This window comes from Phacochoerus africanus, chromosome 2 (assembly GCF_016906955.1).
Source record: "Phacochoerus africanus isolate WHEZ1 chromosome 2, ROS_Pafr_v1, whole genome shotgun sequence".
NCBI classification, from domain to species: domain Eukaryota; kingdom Metazoa; phylum Chordata; class Mammalia; order Artiodactyla; family Suidae; genus Phacochoerus; species Phacochoerus africanus.
This window is the reverse complement of record NC_062545.1, coordinates 97,913,705-97,937,810: the sequence shown is the minus strand read 5'-3', so window position 1 is coordinate 97,937,810 and position 24,106 is coordinate 97,913,705. Positions and strand designations below refer to the sequence as shown.

General features: G+C 39.4%; 1 protein-coding gene across 4 annotated transcripts in view; it reads right to left on the bottom strand.

Annotated features, from left to right (window-relative positions):
* Positions 1-24,106, bottom strand: part of ARK2N (arkadia (RNF111) N-terminal like PKA signaling regulator 2N) — an 80,054-nt gene that overhangs the window by 42,947 nt on the left and 13,001 nt on the right. For all 4 annotated transcript variants that reach the window (XM_047764166.1, XM_047764159.1, XM_047764175.1 and 1 more), the window contains exon 2: positions 365-1,149. In XM_047764166.1, coding sequence (XP_047620122.1) covers positions 365-1,079 — 715 coding nt within the window. In that variant the 5' untranslated portion in view covers positions 1,080-1,149. The remainder of the gene's footprint in view (positions 1-364; positions 1,150-24,106) is intronic.

Sequence of the window (24,106 nt, the reverse complement as noted above, 5' to 3'; positions counted from 1 at the left end):
TATTAAATCTAAGCAGTGCTAAAAAGGCAATGATGGGAGTTCAGGTAATGTGTTACAGAATAAGACTTAGGAGAAATTCTATTACTTAAAAATAATTTTGTCCCTATCATTAACCTTTTATTTTGGGGGTTTATTATTATTATTATTATTATTATTATTATTATTTTGCTGATGTGCTAAAGTGCACTGGAAACCTCAGAACAGGTTTTTCAAATTGGCCATGTCTTGTTAATACACTGCAGTCTTCAAATTTACAGAGCTGCAGGTCTCTTGGGTTTTTTTCAAGTGTCACTCATCTAACTGAGCCTGAGAGCTGGGAAATGCCATCAGGCGCTCTACAGTCAGTTTAAAAAACATCCTCTACCTGGTATCTCTGCAGTGATTGTCTTGCTGCTCCCTGAAACCTCTTCATCATCATCTGATGAGCTTGTGCTTGAGTCACAAGTCAGGTCACTATCACTGGTACTACTGTCCTGCAACAGGTTATATTTCTTCCGTGCAGCAGCCTCTCGTTTCTGCCTCAGTAGCCTGATTCTCTCCTTGTGCTTTTGGCTCCGATGACCTTTAACCTTGGCAACTCGGCCATTCTGTTTATCACTGGATTGCCGGTTTTTCTTGGCAGCCATGGTGGATGTTTCACTTTCAGATCGGGACCGGCGAGACTTGCGCCCAACTGTGGCACCAGACACTCCGGAAGGGTCTCCTTCCACCGCTGTTTCTGCCTGGGAGGGTTCATTCTCCTCTGCAGAAGACAATGTATCTGAATCGGCCAGGTGACCACTAGAGGAAGGGGAAAGCATGCAGTGGTTAGAGGAGTCACTCTCATAAACTCGGCCAGTTGTTGGCTTGTCACTCTCTGTGGATGCTAACTGAGACTCAGAAGAGTCCCTTCTCAGTTCCATCAACAAGCAGGGCATTGAAGAAAGCACTGCAGAATCCACCACACTATCTTTCTGAACTTGAGATTCCAGTTCTACAGATCCATCTTCCTCCTTAGATGTCTCCTGTTGAGAAGTTTTGGGTGGGACTTCAGACTCAATGAGTTCTTCAACTTTTCCCACTGCCTCCTCCATCTTCATTTCAGACTTTTGACTTAAATCATGGAGCAGAGTCTAGGAAGCTATATCAATGATGCAACAGGAAACCAACCTGTACAAAAACACACACACACACACACAAAAATCAATAAACAGAAATGGCAGATTTTTTTAATCAATACAACATGCCTATCTTTCTGAGTAGCAAAAGTTACCATCATACAAGCCTTTAAAATATATGCATCTACTATCTACTTGAACAGCAATCAAATTCAAAAGACTTAAGACAACCAAAATACTGGCATACAGAAGTACTAAAAATGGTACAATATTAACTGCTAATACTGGACTTGGAAGGCCAGCATGCAACTAAGCAACCAGACAAGGATTTTCAACTTTAAAACTTTATTTAGGAGTTCTTTTTGTGGTGCTACTAGATCTGTGGTGCTTCTGCAGCACTGGGATGCAGGTTTGATCCTCACAGTGGTTAACGGGTCTGATCCCTAGCCTGGGAACTCCATATGCCATGGGGCAGTCAAAAAAGAAAAAAAGAAAAAAAAAAAAAGCTTAACATAGTTTTTGCAGTTCCTGGTTGTGGCACAGCGAAAACGAATCCAACTAGGAACCATGAGGTTGTGGGTTCAATCCCTGGCCTCACTCAGTGGGTTCAGGATCTGGCGTTGCCATGAACTGTGGTGTGGGTTGCAGACAAGGCTTGGATCTGGCATTGCCGTGCTGTAGGCCAGCAGCTCTGGCTCCAATTCGACTCCTACCCTGGGCATCTCCATATGCTGCAGGTGAGGCCCTAAAAAGCAAAAAAATAAAAAAAAAAATTTTTTTTTAATTTTAACAAAACTTTAGTGTTCAAGAGAGGAATCCTCAAAACTTTGATACAGTTAATATGTTTTAAATATAAACAAAAAAGAAAGCTTCAAAAAAATTAATCTATAACAAGTTAACTGGAATGGTAACTTTTACATTCAAATCCCCAAAGAAAGGAAGTGAAGGAGTGAGTTTCAGTGGAGTGACATCAAATGTACACTTAGGTTAAAGGAAAAAAAAAATCTGAAAAAAGAATGCATATAGATATACATGTATAACTGAGTCACTTTGCTATATAGCAGGGATTGACAGAACATTATAAATCAACTATAATAAAAAATTTTTTTAATCAATTACATGCATTTGGCAAGTGAGCAACAAAAGTAATTATATGCGTAAAACTTCTCCGCCATTCCTCTCAATAGGACCTGCTCCAGAGAAGCATTAAGATGAAAAACCTGAGGTGTTCCCACTGTGGCACAGTGTGTTAAGAATCTGAACAGCAGCAGCTCAGCTCAGGTCACTGCAGGGGCATGGGTTCAATCCCCAGCCTGGTGCAGTGGGTTAAAAGATTGGGCATTGCCGCAGCTTCAGCGTAGGGTCACAGCCACAGGTGAGATTAATCCCTGGCCCAGGACTTCCACATGCTTCGAGTGCAACCACTAAAAAAAAAGAAGAAGAAAATATGAAAGACCTGAATCTGCTATTTCCTCAGTTCTTCCTAGTTCCCACAAACCTCTCATCATGCTGAATGAGTCTAGTGTTTAAACCTATGTTTTGTTTCATAAACGTGTTTCATAAACGACAGCCACTAAATACAAATTAACTATTTTGTGAATCCAGAACACCTAGTACTCTATTCTATGACTGACTTAAGGGGTTTAAAAGAAAACACTCTACACACATTCCCCACCACCTATGCTAACTTCAGAACATAATATCCTTCCCCCACTGTGTGTGCTACAACTCCACTTAATCATCGAGAAACAGGACATAATCTTTAAGCACAAGAGTTGTTATCTATACAGTGCAAACTTCATAAACTGGTGCTTTTAAGAGGATGATAAGAATGTGCAAGGCAAGTAAATATCTCATCCTGAACAAATGATGTTAAAGGCGGCCATTATCGTAATGTCCCATAGATCTCAGAATGACACAAACATTAAGCTAGACCATATGTTATGTGGGTGCAATAAAACATCTCAGTCACAAGAGTTCCCGTTACGGCAAATCAGAAAAAATCCGACTAGTATCCATGAGGATGCGGGTTCAATCCCTGGCCTCGCTCAGTGGGTCAGGTATCCCGAGTTGCTGTGGCTGTGGTGTAGGGTGGCAGCTGTAGCTCTGATTGGACCCCTAACCTGGGAACCTCCATATGCTGCGAGTGCAGCCCTAAAAATCCAAAAAAAAAAAAAAAATCCAAAAAAAAAGACATCTGTCACTTCACTCCATTGAGTTACTTGATAGTTCATTAAATGGTAGACAACAACTGAAGATATCTGAAAAATCCTTTCACTGATCTAACATGACATGACTACTTTTTGCTTACAATAAACATAAATGTTTTATATTACCTGGGTTTTCCCCCCCAGGTCCTATGCTCAGATGCTGATAAAACAAGCATTCATGAAAACCAGGACATTCACAGTCACTGAAAACATTTATAAATTAAAAACAAGCCCATATGTAGTCTATTTTATAAGTATATTTATATCATTACTAACTTTTGAACTAAATGAAAATAAGCATAAACATCACTCCTAACACCACTCCAAAAAGGATGTAACACCACTGAGTGCCAACAGAGGGAGTAAAAGTTAAAGTAACAAACTGCCAGTGTTATAAACGAAGCATGCAGGAAAACAAAACATTCGTATATGGAATATACAAATACAAACAGCAAATAAAATATTCGTACATATGCAATATACTCGGGTACGAAGAATAAAACAGGATTCTCTGACTAAATAAAAATGCGTGTTGATTCTTTTGTAGACAATGAAGTTATATATTCTGGAATAAAACTTTTCTAAAAGCTGAAATGTGAGACATATATGCAAATGAAAAGTAAATTTTTTAAAATGATCCTTAAAACTCTTATTTCTTCAAGTAAATAAATTATGTGGGTAGCACAAATGAAACTAGACTGTTTTTCCTTGAAAGAAAACATGACAATTATCAATGCCTTTCAATATGACACATCAATCGATTATCTTTCAACCTTAAATTTAAGTGTTGACATTTACAGTGACTTCCGCTGCCTAAAAAAGCAACCAGTACTGCAGTCAAAACCACTTAAATATGCCCAAATCAATCACAAACACCAACATCAACCATAAATAGGACACCAGTTAGCTCATCATGGCATGTCCATACAACGTGGCCATTAAGAATGAAAAATTTCTCTATATACTAATATGGAGCAATTTCCAATACATAATGTTAAAATGAACCAAAAAGGTACATTATACCGTTTGTGTAAGTAAATAAAATGATATGAGTATGTCTACAGATGCACAGAAATCTCTGGAGGATACCCAAGTGGTAATACCGGATGCCTTGGCAAGGAAAGACTGAATGAGGGAACAGGAACCAGAGACTTTTTACTGTACATAGTTCTGTACCTCTTGGATATTATACCCTGTAAAAACTATTATCCGTTCAAAAACCCACTCTAACATAAAAATAAAAGTCTACTGAAAGGTCTTCTGAAGAAAAAAGGAGTTGTGCTTTTTCTGCTCAGAACACCAACCAATATTTAGGTCAAATTTAGTGATTTCTATTAGAATTTCACCCCATAGTGGAATTTCTTGTAATTCATAAAACACAAGAAAAAAAAGTCACAGGAAGTGGAAATACAAGCTATGACTAAACTCTGTGCAATGGGATAAAAATGAAGTACCCTAAACACGGGGGAAAAGATGTCCTATATACAGATTAATCTTCCCTAACAACCAGATTATTTACTGCATATATTATTTTCACTCAGGGGAAAAAATGAGATGTTCCTGGTAGAGGTAGTTAAAATTAGGTGGCAGTAGAAATGGTCAAATGGGAGTTGCATCTTTGAGACAAAAGGCTCTCAAACCGCTGGTTTAATATTCACAGTGAATTTATATTCGAGTTCAAAATACACAACAGATAGCATTTATCCTATTAGAACAGCACCGCCACCCCCGCCTCCATGAAGTTCTTCCCTCCAATCTAAAGGCATTCCCTTCCGTGTATATGTATATACGTGTGCATGTGTATATGTACATTAAAGCTCATTCCCTCACATCTCCCTAGAACCTTACACTACTGATGTAAGGCATTCATGAATTTCTCACACTCAATTAGACCATTCAGCCATTCATTCACCTGTTCATTGTTTAAAAATTCTCCTTCAACCTACTGCTTCAACCTCATTATCTCCTCCTCCAGGTACCATTCTCTGCTTTCACAGCCAACTTCATTAAGAAAGTTGTCTAAACTCCCTAAACTCTTATTTCCTTACCACTCACACTCTCCCTTCAACCAATTCCATCTGACATCTGCTTCTGTCAAATCAGAACAGTTCTTACCAGGGTCATTAATGACGCCGTATTTCTAACTCCAACAGAGTTTGGCCCTCGTCTTACTTAATATCTAAGCAGCATTCTATACCTAACCACTCCCCCTCCTTAAACTGCCCTTCTTTGGCTTTCAGGTTCCCCTCTTCTGGCTCCTCTTCTCAGTGTACTTTCAAGGCTTAACTTCCTCTACCAAACCCCTCAGAAGTTAGTCCTAGGGCTAGGTTTTTCCCTCCCACCAAAGCAACCTATTCTACACTCACAGTTTCCACTACCATTCCTATACTAGTAATTCTGTTTCTCCATCTTATCCTCCTCTGAGTTCTATACCAATCCACCCAAATATCCACTTGACATCATTTAGATTTACAAAGGCACCCCATCTCCCCATGTCCAAAACCAAATCAGTCACCTCTGAACTACCCCACTCTGCTCCCCCTAGCTCAGTTAGTACACCACTGTTACCTCAGTTGTTCATGTCAAAAACGTGAGGGTAGTTATCCTTGACAGGGCCTTCTCCTTTATTCATTACATCCCATCATTCACTAATTCCTATCAATCCCACATCCTTAGATTCTCTATCTCCACTGTCAACCACTCTAAACACATCATTTATTTTTTCAATAGAATGACTGACAATCAACTCCTATCTCTGCATTCAGTCTTGCTCCTACGTGTCAACCATTCTCCATACAGCAAGCAAAACAATACTTTTAAAGGCCAATATGACATCTTTATATGAGAAAGAATTTTTTTTTAGATTTCGCATACTTTCTGTAAGTATTTTTTTAAATGTCCTATAAGGCTGGGATAGATAACCAAGATGAGAGTAGTTAAAGGCAACTAGAGTGTTATCTGATGTTTTTCTCTCCCCTTTAAAAATGCAATAATTTTCAAAACCTTGCTGTCAATTCTGGACAAAGAAAATGCAGTGTTTTATTAGTTCTGTACTAATTAAGAAACTAAGACAACAGAAGATGAGGACAGGTACAAGAGTTAAACCATGGAAAGGAAGGAGTATACTGCCCCTCTGAGAAGACAGGGAAGTGCTAAGTATAAGGCTGAATGAAGCTACTGTGAAAATCTGGAGGGAGTTTTTACCTTATCAGAACCTCCTTCTTGGTCAGCAAAGCATAATGCAATGGTGAAAAAGAAGGCAGGTTTGGGGGTTTATGAAAAATGGAAAAGAGTTTAACATATGCTACAGAAAATATGACAGAAAATAAAACTCCTAAGTACAATGATTTACATAGTGTAAAAAAGAAAAATTCATAATACTCAATTTCTAAACTATGTAGAAATCATCACAGATTTCAAAAGCAATCTTATGGTTGCCATAGGTAAAACCATTAGGGGAAGGGAGGTATTGCGAGGGCAGGAATAACATATACACATTACTGTATAAAATAACTAACTAACAAGAATCTACTGCACAGCACAGGAAAATCTACTCAATAGCTTGTAATAACCTATATGGGGAAAAAAGAGTAAATACATTAATATGTATAGCTGATTCACTTTTCTGAAATAATACAACATTGTAAGTCAATTCTACTCCAATAAAACTTAAAAAAAAGAAATTAAAATCTAATTTTTAAAATTCAAAAAAGAAAAAGGGGGGTAGCTAAGGAGTTTGGAGCTTCTTGTAGTGACATTAATGAAATAAAAACTTAACAAAATCTTATGTAAAGCACTCATATTTTCTATTCCATTCTATATACTTAAAAAATTAAGTGCTGGTCATGACTCAGTAAAATGATTTCACAACCAGTCATTGGTAACCTGAAGTTTAAAATACATTGTTTAGAGAAAAACACAAGCAGCACTGTTTTTGTGATAGACACAACAAAAACCAAATATTTATTACCAAAAGAATGGAAAAATAAATTTGGTACATTCCTACAGTAGGGGAGCATTTAGTGGTAGAAGCAAAAGAAACACAAGTATATCAGCATGGATGAATATCAAAAACAACAGCAAGCAAAAAAATTTTTAAATCCCTTACAATATTTATAAAGTACAAAATTAGACAAACCAAAATGACCAATTATATATGGATACTTAGCTGTGCAGTTAAACTACTGTAAAAAGTAGAGGAGGAATTCCCAATGTGGCACAATGGGTTAAGAATCCAACTACAGGAGTTCCCGTCGTGGCGCAGTGGTTAACGAATCCAACTAGGAACCATGAGGTTGCGGGTTCGATCCCTGGCCTTGCTCAGTGGGTTAAGGATCTGGCGTTGCTGTGAGCTGTGGTGTAGGTCACAGACATGGCTCAGATCTGGCGTTGCTGGGGCTCTGGCGTGGCCGGTGGCTACAGCTCCGATTCGACCCCTAGCCTGGGAACCTCCATATGCCACCAGAGCAGCCGAAGAAAATGGCAAAAAGACAAAAAAAAAAAAAAGAATCCAACTACAGCAGCAAAGGCATGGGTTTGATCCTTGGCATAGAGCAATGAGTTAAAGGATCCGGCACTGCTCAGATACAATTCCTGGCCCAGGAACTTCTGTATGTCATGGTGTGGTCATTTAAAAAAAAAAAAAAAAAGTAAGGGAATGGTTACCAAACAGAACAGTGGATAACTCTAGCTGAAAGAGATGTGATGGATTATGAGCACAGAAGGTTTCATAGGTATTGATAGGGAAGGACTTCTGGCTATGGGCAATTGATGAGGTCAACAAATCTTCCCCCCAAAATATAACTATTAGGCAAGACAAAATTGACAAAAACAACCAATTTAGTGTTCTGGAAATCAGTCAAAAGCATACCAAACAGAAGTGTTGATGCATGAAAACCTGCAGAATTTTCATTAAGAACAACAGTGAGCGAGTCTGTGCCATTCTCGCTTGGTGCTGCTCCTACCTCCCTCACTTCCCAGCCCGGTAGGTCTGCGTACTGAGACACGGAATGCTCTGAGAATCTGCCAGTTTGCACTAACAAAGGGAGTGATTTTGGATTTCCCATCGTGGCTCAGCGGTAAGGAACCCAACTAGTATCCAGGAAGATGGAGGTTTGATCCTGGTCTCTCTCAGTGGGTCAAGGACCCAGCATTGCTGTGAGCTGTAGTGTGGTGTAGGTCAGAGACTCGGCTCGGCTAGGATCCTGCCTTGCTGTGGCTGTGGTGTAGGCTGGCAGCTACAGCTCCAATTCGAGCCCTAGCCTGGGAAGCTCCATAGGTGTGAGTGCAGCCCTAAAAAGACAAAAAAAGGGAGTGGGGTGGCGCCACTCTCTTTTTTGTCTTTTTGCGGCCACCCTCTCGGCCTATGGAGGCTGGGCATTGTAGATGCAAGTGTCAATCTCAGCAGCAGTCAAGAAGGGCAGTCAAGGCTTCTATTAACCTGAGGATGCAGTCAAAAATGAATCCAGCATATTCTTGGCTCTGCCTGTATGATGATGCAGAAGAGATGCCAAAGGGTCCAACAGAAGTAAAAGAGCCTAGGCAGACTTTAAAAAGACCTTAACTTGAAAATGCGCTTTGGTATCCACATAAAAAATATCCAAACAGCAGAGAAGAAAAAAACCCTTTCTAGAATGAGGTGTTTCAGCACAACTTTGTTCAAGCATTGGCTGGCCAATAAGCTATGCTAGAAAGAATAAAAGCAACCATCAGAAGACCAGGCTTAAAATTTTAAATAAGGGAAAAAAAAAAAAAAAGACCAAATAAATAATAAAAACCAATATATGTTAAACTAAATGCAATTTATATAAAAAAATAATAAAAAATATAAGATTGTACAAAGCAATGATTATAACACTATGTTGCTAGGTGTATAATACAGAAAGATGACACATGTATAAAAATAATACCATAAAGAGTTCCCATCGTGGCGCAGTGGTTAACGAATCCGACTAGGAACCATGAGCTTGCAGGTTTGATCCCTGGCCTTGCTCAGCAGGCTAAGTATCCGGCATTGCCGTGAGCTGTGGTGTAGATCGCAGACACGGCTCGGATCCCTCGTTGCTGTGGCTCTGGTGTAGGCCAGCAGCTACAGCTACTATTAGATCCCTCCCTGGGAATCTCCATATGCCGAGGAAGCAGCCCAAGAAATGCCAAAAGACAAAAAAAAAAAAAAAGAAAAAGAAAAAGAAAGCTTCAAGTTTAAAGTAATAATAATAATACCATAAAAGAGGGAGTTTCCCATTGTGGCTCAGCAGTAATGAACCCAACTTGTATCCATGAGGATGAGGGTTCAATCCTGGCCTCCCTCAGTGGGTTAAGGATCTGGCATTGCCATGCTGTGGTGTAAATCATGGACACAGTTCAGATCTCACCTGGCTGTGGCCATGGCTGTGGCTGGCAGCTCTGACTAGGAACTTCCATATGCCTCAGGTGTATGCCTTAAAAAAAAAAAAAAAACCATAGAAGGGAAGGAAGAGCTGGAGCTCTCCCCCACTACAGTAATCAAGTATTAATTTGAAGACTGTCATAAGTGAAGATACAGATGTAGTCTTAAGAGCAACTCTCAAGATACAGATGTAGTCTCAGATGTAGGAAAAAAACTCCAATACAGTTAAAAAAAAAAATAGCACAAACACAACCCAAAAGAAAGGCAGTAGAGACAGTACAGAGGAACAACAACAAAAATAAGACATCAGAAAATAATAAAATTGCAAAAGTAAATCCAACCAATATTAATAATCACATTAAATATGAATGGCCTAAACACTCCAATCAACAGGCTGAAAGAAAAGAATGGGAAAAAAAATTTACTATGCAAAGGGCAAGTATAGGAAAGCTAAAACATCAATATCAGACAAAATAAACTCTGGGAGGAAATTCTGCTAGAGACAAAGATGGACATTACATAATGATACAAAGGAAATGATATCAGGAACATGTACAAATTATAAGTGGATACATTACTTATAATAAATATGCACTTAGCAAAGGCTCAAAATATACAAAGCGAAACCCTACAGAATAGAAAGGTGATTAATTCAACACCAGTAGTCACAGACTTCAAATCCTCATTCTAAGTGGATAAAACCAAACAGAAATCAGCAAAACAGAAACCTTGAGCATTAGCAACCAACTCAACCCACAGATATCTAACACTCCATTCCTTGGGTGGAATTTAAACGAGGTTCAGGGTAACTCACACTTAGATTTGGTCTATAGGAAGAGTAAAGGAAGTAAATTAACTTTTATTTGAATTAGATAATGCTCACAGGAACACAGATCTCAGGGGGAAAAAAAAAGAAATTTAGATTTGGACATTCCAAATATAAGCAGAAGTGATAACTGAATATATCGGCTCATCCAGGGAGAAAGCATGCAGTGAAAAGAGAAGAGACTTTAACAGACTTTCTTAAAAATTGTGAAGCACTTGCTTCAATGTATAAACTGATAGGGAAGAAATTTTCTTTGGAGGGGGGACAAAAAAAAGATATAAAGACATCCATAAAACACACCCAAAGGGAAAAAACTCTTCCCTCTTGCAATACATTTTTAGATGTTTAACACTTCCAATAAACTTGTGAGAAAGGCCCATGATTAATGAGGCCTAAGATGAGCCACTAGAGGAACTCCTGAGGGTTTTGACATAGCAATGTATAAAATCATTAAGCACCTAACATAAGAAAGGCTTGCCTTTTACACCTTTCAATTTTACCCCTTGTGAACAAAAATCATTAACCATTCTTTAACACCACAGTATGTAATGAGACAAAAATGAATGAATAAACTAACACTATATTGTCCTTCCTGATGTGACAAATGCAAACTGAAGTCATCTGCTGTTACAAGTTTACTGTTGCTACAGGCACTTTTCCGTTGAAACCACAAGTTGACACAAGCACAGTCCATTAATTGAAACTGCTTCTGGGCAAGATTTTGCTCTATAGTGATATTAAATGGGCATTCTAACTGCTAGCACTCCTGCATCTGTTTATTTCATATCACCACCCTAGAACTGTAAAAAATACAAGCAGCTAATGCCTCAAACATGATGTATATGAAACAGTTAACTTACACTGCTTCTCCACATGTACAAAACATATTATAGACAATGTATGAATTCCAACTTTGCTCTCTTGCACAAAACAACATTCTGAATTAAATGGCTTTTTTATTTACACAAAAAAGCAGCTTTAAAGATGGTCAATGTTTTACTGACAAAACAAGAGTTTTTCTTCCCATATAAGTGGAGGCTATATTTCCATGTTATAGACACTTAAGTTTCTTAAATTTCTTAAAAAGCCTTTCAAATGATCCTGTCTATTCCCCTGCAATGCCGAATTAGTCTAAACAATCTAGCTTCAAATACTAAGTTGCAGGGTTTATACCAATCTCCCTTGAGAAATCATCATGTCCGAATAGAATTTATGACATTTTCCTTCCAAAATTTCGTCTACCGCAGTCTTTCATTTTATTAAAAACTGGTACTAAAAATCTTCTGCATCTGTGACCCCAAATCATCAAACATAAAAACAGTCTATAAGAAACACATTAAAGATCAACCTTTCAGGAGTTCTCTTGTGGGTTAAGGATCCAGTGTTATCACTGCAGCAGCTCCAGGCGCTACTATGGTGTGGGTTTGAGCCCTGGCTTGGGAATTTTCATGTGCTGCAGACACAGTCCGCCCCCCAAAATTAAATTAAATTAAAATCTACCTTGCATGTGAGTTTGCTCTTAATTTCAGTATTTCAACTTTTCAGTCACTTCCCTCCACACTCCTAAAATCTACACCCACAAATTTTCAAAACTAGTATGTGGGTATGAGACTACTAAAAAACAAATTTGGGTACTGGGTTCTCTACTCTTTAATTCAAAGTAGTCAGACTCTAAGTTTTTTTCTTTAAAAAAAAATGTGACTTAAATGTCATCATAGGAGTATACACACAAGCATGAATTTTTACAAAATGAATATATCCACGACCATATACAGAATATGCCCCCAAATCCCAGAAGCCTCCTTCATGCCACCTGTAGTCATATAAACTGCTCCCCCCCCAAATGTAACCATTATTCTGACTTTTATCACCACAGGTCAATTTTGCCTGTTCTAAATCTTTAGGATAATATAAGTAAAAGGAGGAAATATTCCCAGTTCGTGAATTGGAGGACTCACTGTTGAAATGTCAATTCTTCCCAACCTGATCCATAGGTTATGTGCATTCCCAATCAAAATCTCAGCAACCTATTTTGTAGATATTAACATACCAATCCTAAAGTTTATATGGACAGGCAAAAGACCCAGAATAGTCAACATAATTCTTAGGGGAGATTGACACTGCCCAACTTTAGGACCTATTATAAAGTTACAGTAATCAAGACAGTGTAGTACTAGCCAAAGAAGATATACATAGGTCAATGGAATAGAATACAGAAAGCTCAGGAGTTTCTGCTGAGGCACAGTGAGTTAAGAATCTGACTGCATCAGCTCAGGTTGCTGTGGAGATGCAGGTTCAATCCCTGGCCTGTCACAGTAGGTTAAAGGATCCAGCGTTGCCAAAACTGCAGCGTAGATCCCAGCTGCAGCTCAGATTCAGTCCCTGGCCCAGGAACTTCCATATGCCATGGGTGTGGCCATAAAAACGTTTTGAAGTAAATAAAAATAAAAAATATAGAAAGCTCAGATATAAAGCCACGCAAATACAGCCAAATGACCTTTGACAAAAGAGCAAAGGCAATTCAATGGCAAAAGAAGTCTATTCAATAAATGGTGTGGGAACAATTGGACATCCATGTGAAAAAAATTCTATAGACACAAAACTTACACCTGTCACAAAAGTTAACTCAGAATGGATCATAAACATAAATGTACAATGCAAAACTATAAAACTTCTAGGTGAAAAATCAGGAGAAAATTTAGATGAACTTAGGTTTGGCAATGGGTTTTTAGATACAACACCAAAAGCACACCCATGAAAGAAAAAAATGATAAGTAGACTTTATTAGAATTTAAAATATCTGGGAGTTCCCCTCATGGCTCAGCAGTTAACAATCCAACTAGGAACCACGAGGCTGAGAGTTCAATCCCCCATCTCGTTCAGTGAGTTGAGGATCCAGCGTTGCCATGTGCTGTGATGTAGGTCACAAATGCGGCTCAGATCCTGCATTGCTGCGGCTGTGACATAGGCTGGCAGCTACAGCTCCAATTAGACCCCTACCCTGGGAACATCCATATGCCGTGGGTGCAGCCCTAGAAAAAGGCAAAAAAACAAAAAACAAAAAAAAATCTGGCCTTCAAAAGGCAACATCAAGAGAATGAAAAGTTTAAAAAGTATGTCCAGGAGTTCCCGTAGTGGCACAATGGTTAACGAATCCAACTAGGAACCATGAGGTTTCGGGTTCAATCCCTGGCCTCGCTCAGTGGGTTAAGGATCTGGTGTTGCTGTGAGCTGTGGTGTAGGTTGCAGATGCAGCTCGGATCCAGCGTTGCTGTGTGTAGGCCAATGACTACAGATCCGATTAGACCCCCAGCCTGGGAATCTCCATATGCCGTGGAAGTGGCCCTAGAAAGGGCAAAAAGACAAAAAAAAAAAATATATGTCCAAGTCTCATCTTTTTATGGCAACACTCGTGGCATATGGAAGTTCCTAGGCCAGGGATTGAATCTAAGCCACAGCTGTGACCTACACTGAAGTTGTGGCAATGCCGGATCCTTTAACCCACTGCACAGGGCTGAGAATCAAACCAGCACCTCTGCAACAACCAGAGCCACTGCAGTTAGAAATTTTTTTTTTTTTTTTTTTGCATCTGAAGCATATGGAAGTTCCCAGGCTAGGGGTAAAATTGGAGCTGCAGCCACAAGCCTAAGCCACAGCCACAGCAACGCAGGATCCAAGCCAGGTCTGCAACCTACACTACAGCTCACAGCAATGGCGGATCCTTAACCCACTGAGAGGGGCCAGGGATCGAATACGCATCCTCATGGATACTAGTCAGGTTTGTACCCCTGAGCCACAACAGGAACTTCTGCAGTCAGATTCTTAACCCACTGTGCTACAGCAGGAACTCCCAAGTCTCACCTTTAAAACAAAACAAAATCACACGTCTTTCTTGCTCTACTTTCAATTCAACTTCTAAATTTTAAGTACCATCAGCACCTCTAAGTCCTTATCTTATACTACTTAAGCCAATGCAATCTAACCTTTGTTCCCCTTATTCTACTTAAAGTTTTCCTAAGGCTACCACTATGACATTTCACCAAATCCAAAAGACACAAATCCAAAAGTCCATACTCCTTACCTCTCAGCAGTATCTGACAGTGTTAACAATTCTCTCCTTCTTGAAAACCTCCTTCTATGGATGACTCTATCACATTATTCTGAGTTTTCTTCCTTCCTCTTCTCTTCTAACTACTTATATCCCCTTTGTTGACTCAATGTTCTTATGTCTTCATGAAGGAGTTCCCCTCATGGCTCAATGGTAACGAATCTGACTAGTATGCATGAGGACCCAGGTTTGATCCCTGGCACCCCCCAGTGGGCTGAGGATCCAGCACTGCCATGAGCTGCACTGTAGGGTGCAGATGCAGCTTGGATCTGGTGTTGCTGTTGCTGTTGCTGTGGCATAAGCTGGCAACTGCAGCTCCTATTGGACACGTAGCCTGGGAATTTCCATATGCCACATGTATGGCCCTAAAAAGGAAAAAAAAAAAAAAAAAGACAAATTTAGTTCTTCATGGCCCAATCCTTGGCCCTTTTGTTTTACTTCTTTGTGATGTCATCCACATCCCAAGCTCCCACTGAGAGAGGCCACGGATAGAACCTGTGTCCTTATGGATCCTAGTCAGATTCATTTTCACCGAGCCATGATGGGAACTCCTGTGAGCTCCCCCAAATTTATACCTCATAACCCAAAAAGGCTCTTCCAAACATCTGCAAATCCAGATGACCAACACTCTACTTAGATTATCTCAAAAGTATTGCAAATTTAACTTTTAAAAAGTATCCAAACCTGCCTTTCCCCTAGCAAGCAATTAATGTGCAATTAATTTGATATCATTATCACACCCAAAAGTACACCCCAAACCTCATGCCATCACTAAGTCCTATCAATCTGGCCACCAAATATCCTTCAAGTCTTCCTATTTCTCTTCACTGCTACTATTCTCTTTACTAAACTACTATTACCTACTTACTGGACAATGTTAATAACATTAGTGGCCTCCCAATTTCCACTCCTGATCACTCAAATGCAGTCAGAAGTGTTTTTGTTTAAAAATGAAAATCTGGAGCGCCCTGGTAGTTAAGGATTAAGGATCCAGCACTGTCACTGCTGTGGCTCAAGTCACTGCTGTAATGCAGGTTTGATCCCTAGCTTGGGAACTTCCGTATGCTGCAGGTATAATGATAAAAATAAAGATAAAAATCTGGTCTTACTATTCTTCTGGTTAAACTCTTCAAGGTACAAAAACCATTTTAAGAAGAAAGACTAGGACAGATGTTATTTAATTCAGCTAATACATATCTAGTACCTAATTCTGTCAGGTAGCATGCTAGGTCTGAGGTTTCAAAATGAATAAATTACAGTACCTATACTCAAGTGTAATAAAAACCAGTATCTGTTGAAAACCTACTATGTAAGTGTTTTAGGGCAGTTAAAGACAGTAGCCCAGGGAGTTTCCAGTGTGGCTCAGCAGTAACAAATCCAACTAGCATCCATGAGGATTCAGGTTTGATCCCTGGTCTCACTCAGTGGGTTAAGGATGTGGTGTTGCTGTGAGCTGTGGCATAGGTGTAGACTGGAAAGATGTGGCTCAGATCCTGCACTGCTGTGGCTGGGGTGTAGGCCAGCAGCTACAGCTCGATTCAGCCCATAGCCTGAGAATTTCTACATGCCGTGGGTACGGCCCTAAAAAGACAGCCATCAATCAATCAATCAATCAATCTATAATAAAAATAAAGACAGCAGCCCACACAAATGAACTGGATGAAAACAACTAGGACAGAATTAGGTAATCACCATTGGAGAAGTAAAGACTCAAAATGTCCACAAAGCAGAACTAGAAAAAAAAAAGTGTCAGAGTTCCCATTGTGGCTCAGTGGTTAACGAATCCAACTAGGAACCATGAGGTTGCGGGTTCCATCCCTGACCTTACTCAGTGGGTTAAGGATCCGGCATTGCTGTGAGCTGTGGTGTAGGTTGCAGATGTGGCTCGGATCCCGTGTTGCTGTGGCTCTGGTGTAGGCCTGCAGCTACAGCTCCGATCACCTAGCATGGGAACCTCCACATGCCACGGGAGCAGCCTTAGAAATGGCAAAAAGACAAGAAAAAAAAGTGTCTATGAAGAGGATAATATTTTAACAGGGCTTGGAAAGCTAAGAAAGATTTCAATAAATAAAAATTTAAGAGAAATGGAACATATGGAATGATGATACGTAAATCATTCCATCATGAGAGATACGGGGGGGGGGGGGGGGATCAAAAGAAACAAGAAAGGTCAGAGTACTAGACTCAAAACCCAAGAGGGGATTTCAAAGTTTCATTTGAGTTAACTTAAAAGCTGGTTAAATTTAGAAGAGAAGTCTAATTTAACACAGAAAATAATCCTACAGAAACAAATCAATATCACTTTCAGCATTAATACAATATGGTAGTAGCCATGATACATGGTGATCCAGCATCTTTCAAAAATGAAGAGGAGTTCCTGTTGTGGCTCAGCAGAAACGAATCTGACTAGGATCCATGAGGATGCAGGTTTGACCCCTGGCCTCACTCAGTGAGTTAAGGATCTGGCGTTGCTGTGAGCTCTGGTGTAGGTCACAGACATGGCTCGGATCTGGCATTGCTGTGGCTGTGGTGTAGGCCTGCAGCTGCAGCTCCAATTTGACCCCTAGCCTGGTAACTTCCATACGCCAGGGTGCGGCCCTAAAAAGACAAAAAGTAAAATAAAACAAAGATTCATAAAAACATAAGGCTAGAAAAGAAAAGGAATTTAAGATGCTGCATCCATTGGCAAATTACTCATCTTCTCTAAGCCTCAATTTTCCCTGTTTGTAAAACTTCAGTTCTTGGTAGGATGAAATGAATGACACATTTAAAGCACCTAGTACATAAGAAGCAAGAAGTCAAATTTTAAGAAATAGAATTTACGTCTTTTTATTCTTTTCTTCCCCTTCACATCCATCACAGAACAAATAAGTCACTTCTCTACAACCAAAGTCATACAGATTCATTTGTCCATTCAACACATATTTGTTGAGTACCTAGTGTTAACTACTATGTCAAGCACTGGGGAGAAAATACAGTACATCCCTAATGGAACTTACAGTCTAAGGAAGAAATGACTGAATAATCACAGAACTGGAAAAAATCACACAAATATAACATTTATTTCTGCAGTAAATCCAGCAGAGAAAAAGTACATTGGCACCATGAAAGGAGAAAAAGAAAAGGAGTGTAACATAGTCTGGGAGATCTCAGCAGGCTTCCTGAAGAGTAAATAGGAACTCACTATTTCAAATAGGGGAAGGAGAAAGAGATTTAAGCTGATTTGTACTTCAAACAGACCACTCTGGCTACCTAGTGGAGATGGACAGAAAAGGAGACAAGAGTAAATGTCAGGAGAACAATTCAAAGGCAGGGCTAAAAACTTCAGTAGCTCTAGACTGAAAGTGATGGCAACTAAGCAATATGGATGGACCTGAGAAATCACAGAGCAAATACTGCAAGTGAGAAAGGCAGTATCAAGGACAAGTCCTTGGTTTCTGGATTCTACAGCTAGACTGATAGAACCAATCACTAAGGGAACATGAATAACCTGTGTAGTGAGTGGAACAGAGAAAGGGACAGCAAGCGTTTTTTCTCAGGCATGGGGAGTTTCAAGTGCCTTTGAGACATGCGAAGAAATGTTAAAGAAGCATTAAGACAATATTTAGAGGTAATGCTCAGGAGATGATGAGGATGAATTTTCTTGCCAAAAATACCAAAGTATCCTTGGCATTCCTAAGAAAACGCCAAATAAAACCATGAACTAGGAAAATTCAAATCTCTGAGAATCAGTACCATTTTCTCTACTATTTCTCTGCTGACGTTCATCATACTTAAAAGTAATGACAGATTTAAAAGAAAGGCAGCAAAGTAGAAAAATAATCTAAGAAACTTGGGTTCTAATCTCAGTTTTGCCATTAATTGTATAAATTAGGATGAGTCTATTTTTTCCTTTAGTTTCTAATCTGTAAAACTTGAAGAAAAAAAAGCAGAGAGTAAGGATACAGATTCTCACGGTTGTTAAGGGAAACAGACTTGTATACCTCAAACAATACCTAAAGAATCCTTTAAAAAGTCAAAAGCACTGCAGACAGCAATGTCTTGCTCAAGCACACAGCTCAGACACTTCTCAATATATACATATGTACTCAGGAAAGCCAAGCAGTTGTTTTACCAGTATTTTACATTCTTGTAAAAATACTAATATTACATTCTTATAAAAATAACTGCAGGAGTTCCCGGTGTGGCACAGTGGTTAACGAATCCGACTAGGAACCATGAGGTTGCAGGTTCGATTCCCTGGCCTTGCTCGGTGGGTTAAGGATCCGGCGTTGCCGTGAGCTGTGGTGTGGGTTGCAGACGCGGCTCAGATCCAGCGTTGCTGTGGCTCTGGCATAGGCCGGTGGCTACAGCTCCGATTCGACCCCTAGCCTGGGAACCTCCATATGCCGCAGGAGCGGCCCAAGAAATGCCAAAAAGACAAACAAAAAAAAACTGCAAATAATTCAGCCTCTGGCATGACTAAATCAAACTGTTTGATGCCAAGGATACAACATATCTGTGTGTGTGTATAAGTGCAATAACTATTACAATCAAGTGCACTCCAATTTCCAGAAAATCAGCTACACATTTAACTGTACAACCCATCCCCAACAATTCTATAAGGTAAATACAGCTGACCCTTCAACAACAGGTTAAGGGCACCAACCCTCCTCGCAGTTAAATATCCAGGTATAATATAGTCAGCCTTTCTTCCCTATGCTACTACCTTCCATATCCTCAGGACCTCTATTAGCCTGACTCATGTAGTACTGTAGTATTTACTACTGAAAAAAAAAAAAAAAAAACTCCCTATATGTGGATCTAGGCAGTCCGAACCTGTGTTGTTCAAGGGTGAACTGTCCTATTATCCCATTTTACAAATAGATACAAAAGTTAGGGAATTCGCAAACTCACCAAGCCAATAAATCCCAGAGTTAGAGTTCTTCCCCACTTATCACTCCAAAGTATAACTCACCTAGAACTATACCTTAAAATAAAGAGCTGTTCAAAAAATATTTACTATTGATGACAGTAATAAAGAAAAAGGGTGCTTCCACTATAATTCTACTTTTAATGCTGTGAGTCAAAAATGCTACAAGACATACTGCCAAAACTTGGAAACAATCAAGATATCCTTCAGTAGATAAATGAAAAAACTGTTATCTATGAACAATAGAATATTATTAAGCATTAAAAAGAAATGAGCTCTCAGAGTCCCTGTTGTGGCGCAGCAGAAACAAATCCAACTAGGAACCATAAGGTTGCAGGTTCGATCCCTGGCCTTGCTCAGTGGGTTAAGGATCCAGCATTGCCGTGAGCTGTGGAGTAGGTTGCAGACCCAGCTCGGATCCTGCGTTGCTGTGGCTGTGGTGCAGGTGAGCAGCTGTAGCTCTGATTGGACCCCTAGCCCGGGAACCTCCATATTCCACAGGGACGGCCCTAAAAAAGCAAAAAAAAAAAAAAAAAAGAAGTGAGCTCTGAAGAAATGAAAAGACTCTGGAGAAACTTAAATGCATATTACTAAGTGCAAGAAACCCATCTGAAAAAGCTACATAGTGGATAATTCCAATGATATGACATTCTGGAAAAGAGAAAACTATTGAGAGAGAGTAAAAACATCAGCTATCACCACAGGCAGAGCACAAAAGATTTTCAGGGCAGTGAAACTATAATGGAAACATGTCATTATAAATTTGTCCAAATCCATAAACTGCACACCACCAAGGGTGACTCCAAGTGTTCACTATGGACTCTAGGTGATAATGATGTGTCAACACAGGTTCTTCAGCTATAACGAATTATTACTGGTGGGGAATGTTGATACAGACAGACTGTGCATGTACGAGAGAGGAGTACATGGAAAATCTCTTTACCTTCCGCTCAATTTTGCTGTGAACCTAAAACTGTCCTAAAAAAAAATTAAGTATAGGAGCTCGCCTTGTAGCTCAGTGGAAACGAATCTGCACCAGTATCCACGAGGATGTGGATTCAAATCCCTGGCCTCACTCTGTGGGTTAAGGATCCTGCAGTGCTATGGCTGTCACACAGGGCAGAAGCTACAGCTCCAATTTGACCCTAGCCTGGGAACTTCCTTATGCCACAGATCAGCCCTAAAAAAATAAATAGAGTTCCCGTCATGGCGCAGTGGTTAACGAATCCGACTAGGAACCATGAGGTTGCGGGTTCGGTCCCTGCCCTTGCCTAGTGGGTTAACGATCCAGCGTTGCCGTGAGCTGTGGTGTAGGTTGCAGACGCAGCTCGGATCTTGCGTTGCTGTGGCTCTGGCGTAGGTTGGCAGCTACAGCTCCAATTAGACCCCTAGCCTGGGAACCTCCATATGCCGCGAGAGCGGCCCAAAGAAATAGCAAAAAAAAAAAAAAAAAAGAATTTAAAATAAATAAATAAATAAATTTGACTGCAGAAGATGGGACTGCTTCTGAGGCATGGATTTGACCCCCCGCCCAGCACAGTGTTCTGGCATTGCAAAAGCTTGGATTCAATCCCTACCCCAGTAACTTCCATATGCCAATGCGGCCATTAAGGAGGAAAAAAAAAATCAGAAGTTGCTAGGGTGTAGGAGAAAAGTGTGAGGAATTAATAAGTGGAGATCTTCAGGGCATTGAAAATGTTGACCAATACTGTAATGATGGATAAGTATTAGTAAGTATTAGGCATTTGCCAAAAACCCACAGAACTGTTATTCTGTGTTATTCAACAGAGTATCTCTTTCTCAACACAAAAAGTGAGCCCAAACATAAACCTGAACTTTAATAACAAAAACCTGAACTTCAATAATGTATCAACATTGGCTCACCAATTGTAACAAATGTACCAAGCTAATATACAATGTTAATAGCAGGGAAAACTGAAGAGGGGCATGAAATAATTGTCTGCACTTTCTGCTAAATTCTTCTGCAAACCTAATACTGCTCTTAAAAAATAGTCTACAAATTTTTTTTTTTTTAATGCTGAGGAAACTTGTTAACTTGGAGCTGCTAGGAGAGGCAACTCTGTCCTCATGAGAGAAAAAACTGGCTGAAAACAGAAAGCCCACCAAGAAAAGCAGTAAAGAACCAGTATACAAAGCCCACCAAGAAAAGCAGTAAAGAACCAGTATACAAAAAGAGAAAAATACTGCCCAGATGATATCAAATGATTCCTAGATTCAACTAAGCCAGTTGCACACTGAACTTACCATGGTTAAATGAGTCTATTAAGTTTTGTTTTTACTTTTTAAAAAATGCATGTGATCACACACATACTATTATCAATCATCTCCTGCATAATCATTTTCATAGGTGCTAGGATAAGAACACATAGAAAACCACTGCAGTTAGTGACTCTACTTGTAGACTTCATGGAAAAGGTAACATGAGAGCAACTAGGCATTACCCTGGCCTTTGCTTCTGAGCATCAGAAAACTGGTGCCTCCAAGCAGCAACATGCTGCTGGTCAATGTCAGCCACAGCATAAATACTCCACTATGAATTAGTCAAGACCTCAAGGAATATTTTTAAAAGTTATAAGCAATCTGGAGTGCCTGTCATGGCACAGTGGAAACGAATCCGACTAGGAACCATGAGGTTGCGGGTTCGATCTCTGGCCTCGTTCAGTGGGATAAGGATCCGGCATTGCCATGAGCTGTGGTGTAGGTCGTATGCGCGGCTCCGAACTGGTGTGGCTGTGGCTGTGGCGTGGGCGGGCAGCTGTAGCTCCAATTGGACCCCTGGGAACCTCCATATGCTGCAGGTGTGGCCCTGAAAAAACAAAAGAAAAAAAAAAGTTATAAGCAATTTCATTTGAAAAACCCATGAAATGAATGCTTTAGTCACTAGTGATTTCTAAAAGGAGTTCCCCCATACAGTGGATGAAGAATCCAAGTGCAGTGGCTCAGGTTACTGCAGAGGCTTGGGTTTTATCCCCAGCCCTGCACAGTGGGTTAAAGGATCCAGCATTGCAGAAGGTGCAGCTCAGATTCAATCCCTGGCCTGGGAACTTTCATAGGCCAAGGGTGCAGCCATTAAAAAAAAAGAAAGAAACTGACAAGTGTTTTACTGCCTATTCGTAGGCTTTTATAAAAGCTGTAATTTTAAAAGATACACAGAATAAGTAGTCTACCCAAATGACAACTATCTAAACAATTTAGGTTTTCAGAACATTTTAATTATTCTTATTAATTATTGTTCATAGTTAACCTGAAATGTATAATCCTCATTTCTAAGAAAAGAATATGTAGGTCAGTGGCCAAGTTAAATTTAGATATATTTAGATAGATATATTTAGAACAGTTTCTGAATTTCCAACCTGCTTTAAGACTAGATCATGCTACACAAGTAGCCTCCTTCAACCAAAATAAAATTGCTGATTGAACACCTGGATTTTTACAAAAGATAAGTTATATATTTAAAAGATAAGGCTTTTAATACAGATTCCTTTAAAATAAGTTTTTCTAATGTATCTTAAGTTCGATATTTGAAATTCAGTTTCTGTTGCTAAACCATTCACAGCTGTCCTGCTTGCTTCTTCAGAAAGGCCTCCCCCCTTACCCATCACTCAACACAAGTTCATGGGAAACCTGGTGCTTACATTTGATTTTGCTTAAAAATAGGCAAGAACGTATCTTCTATGGAAACCAAAGCATATCTACATTTGACACTGGAGAAGGGAAACAAGATTGCTCCTTGCTTAGACCTAGTTTCTTGATATACAATTCCTTACAATTAGAATAAAATCTGGGAGTTCCCATTGTGGTTCAGTGGGTTAAGAACCTGACATGGTGTCCATGAGGATGCAGGTTTGATCCCTGGCCTCACTCAGTGGGTTACGGATCTGGTATTGTTACTGCAGCAGCTGGAGTCACTGCTATGGCTTGGGTTCAATCCCTCACCCAGGGAATTCCACATGCCCCAGATGGGACCAAAAAAGAAAAAAAAAAGTTTTATTAAAATAGAATCTTAAGGACATCTTGATTTTCCTTGTTTTTTTTTTAAGTTAAGTTGATATTTTAAAATCTCACATATATGTTAGCAGCAAAATCATTTAAAATTTCTAAGGGCAAACTCTGCTACAAAGCAGTTACTTCAGTGCACTGACTTTAACTACAAATACATTTAATAGCACAACAAATGCCCTTTTGCTATGTATAGTAATGATACGAGGCTTTAGAAATGAATTATATTTTCAAAATAGCAGCCACCAGATATGCAAATGCATACCATATCCTTGCTTAGATCTATAGCTAAATTAGTATAAGCTAGTAATGTTTAAATAACAAATACCAAATCACTTCATAATTTGGTTTTGCTCACAAATATATAAGAATTCATCTTTTGTGTAAATCAAGGCATATCTATATTCTACACTGAAGGTACACAAGATTGTTCCTTTGATAATTTTGCCTAAGCAAAATATCCAGTTTTATTTCATTTTATAGAAACCCACACAACTACCATTTCTTTGCTACCTTTTTATTTACAGAAAATGGTATAGTTTTCT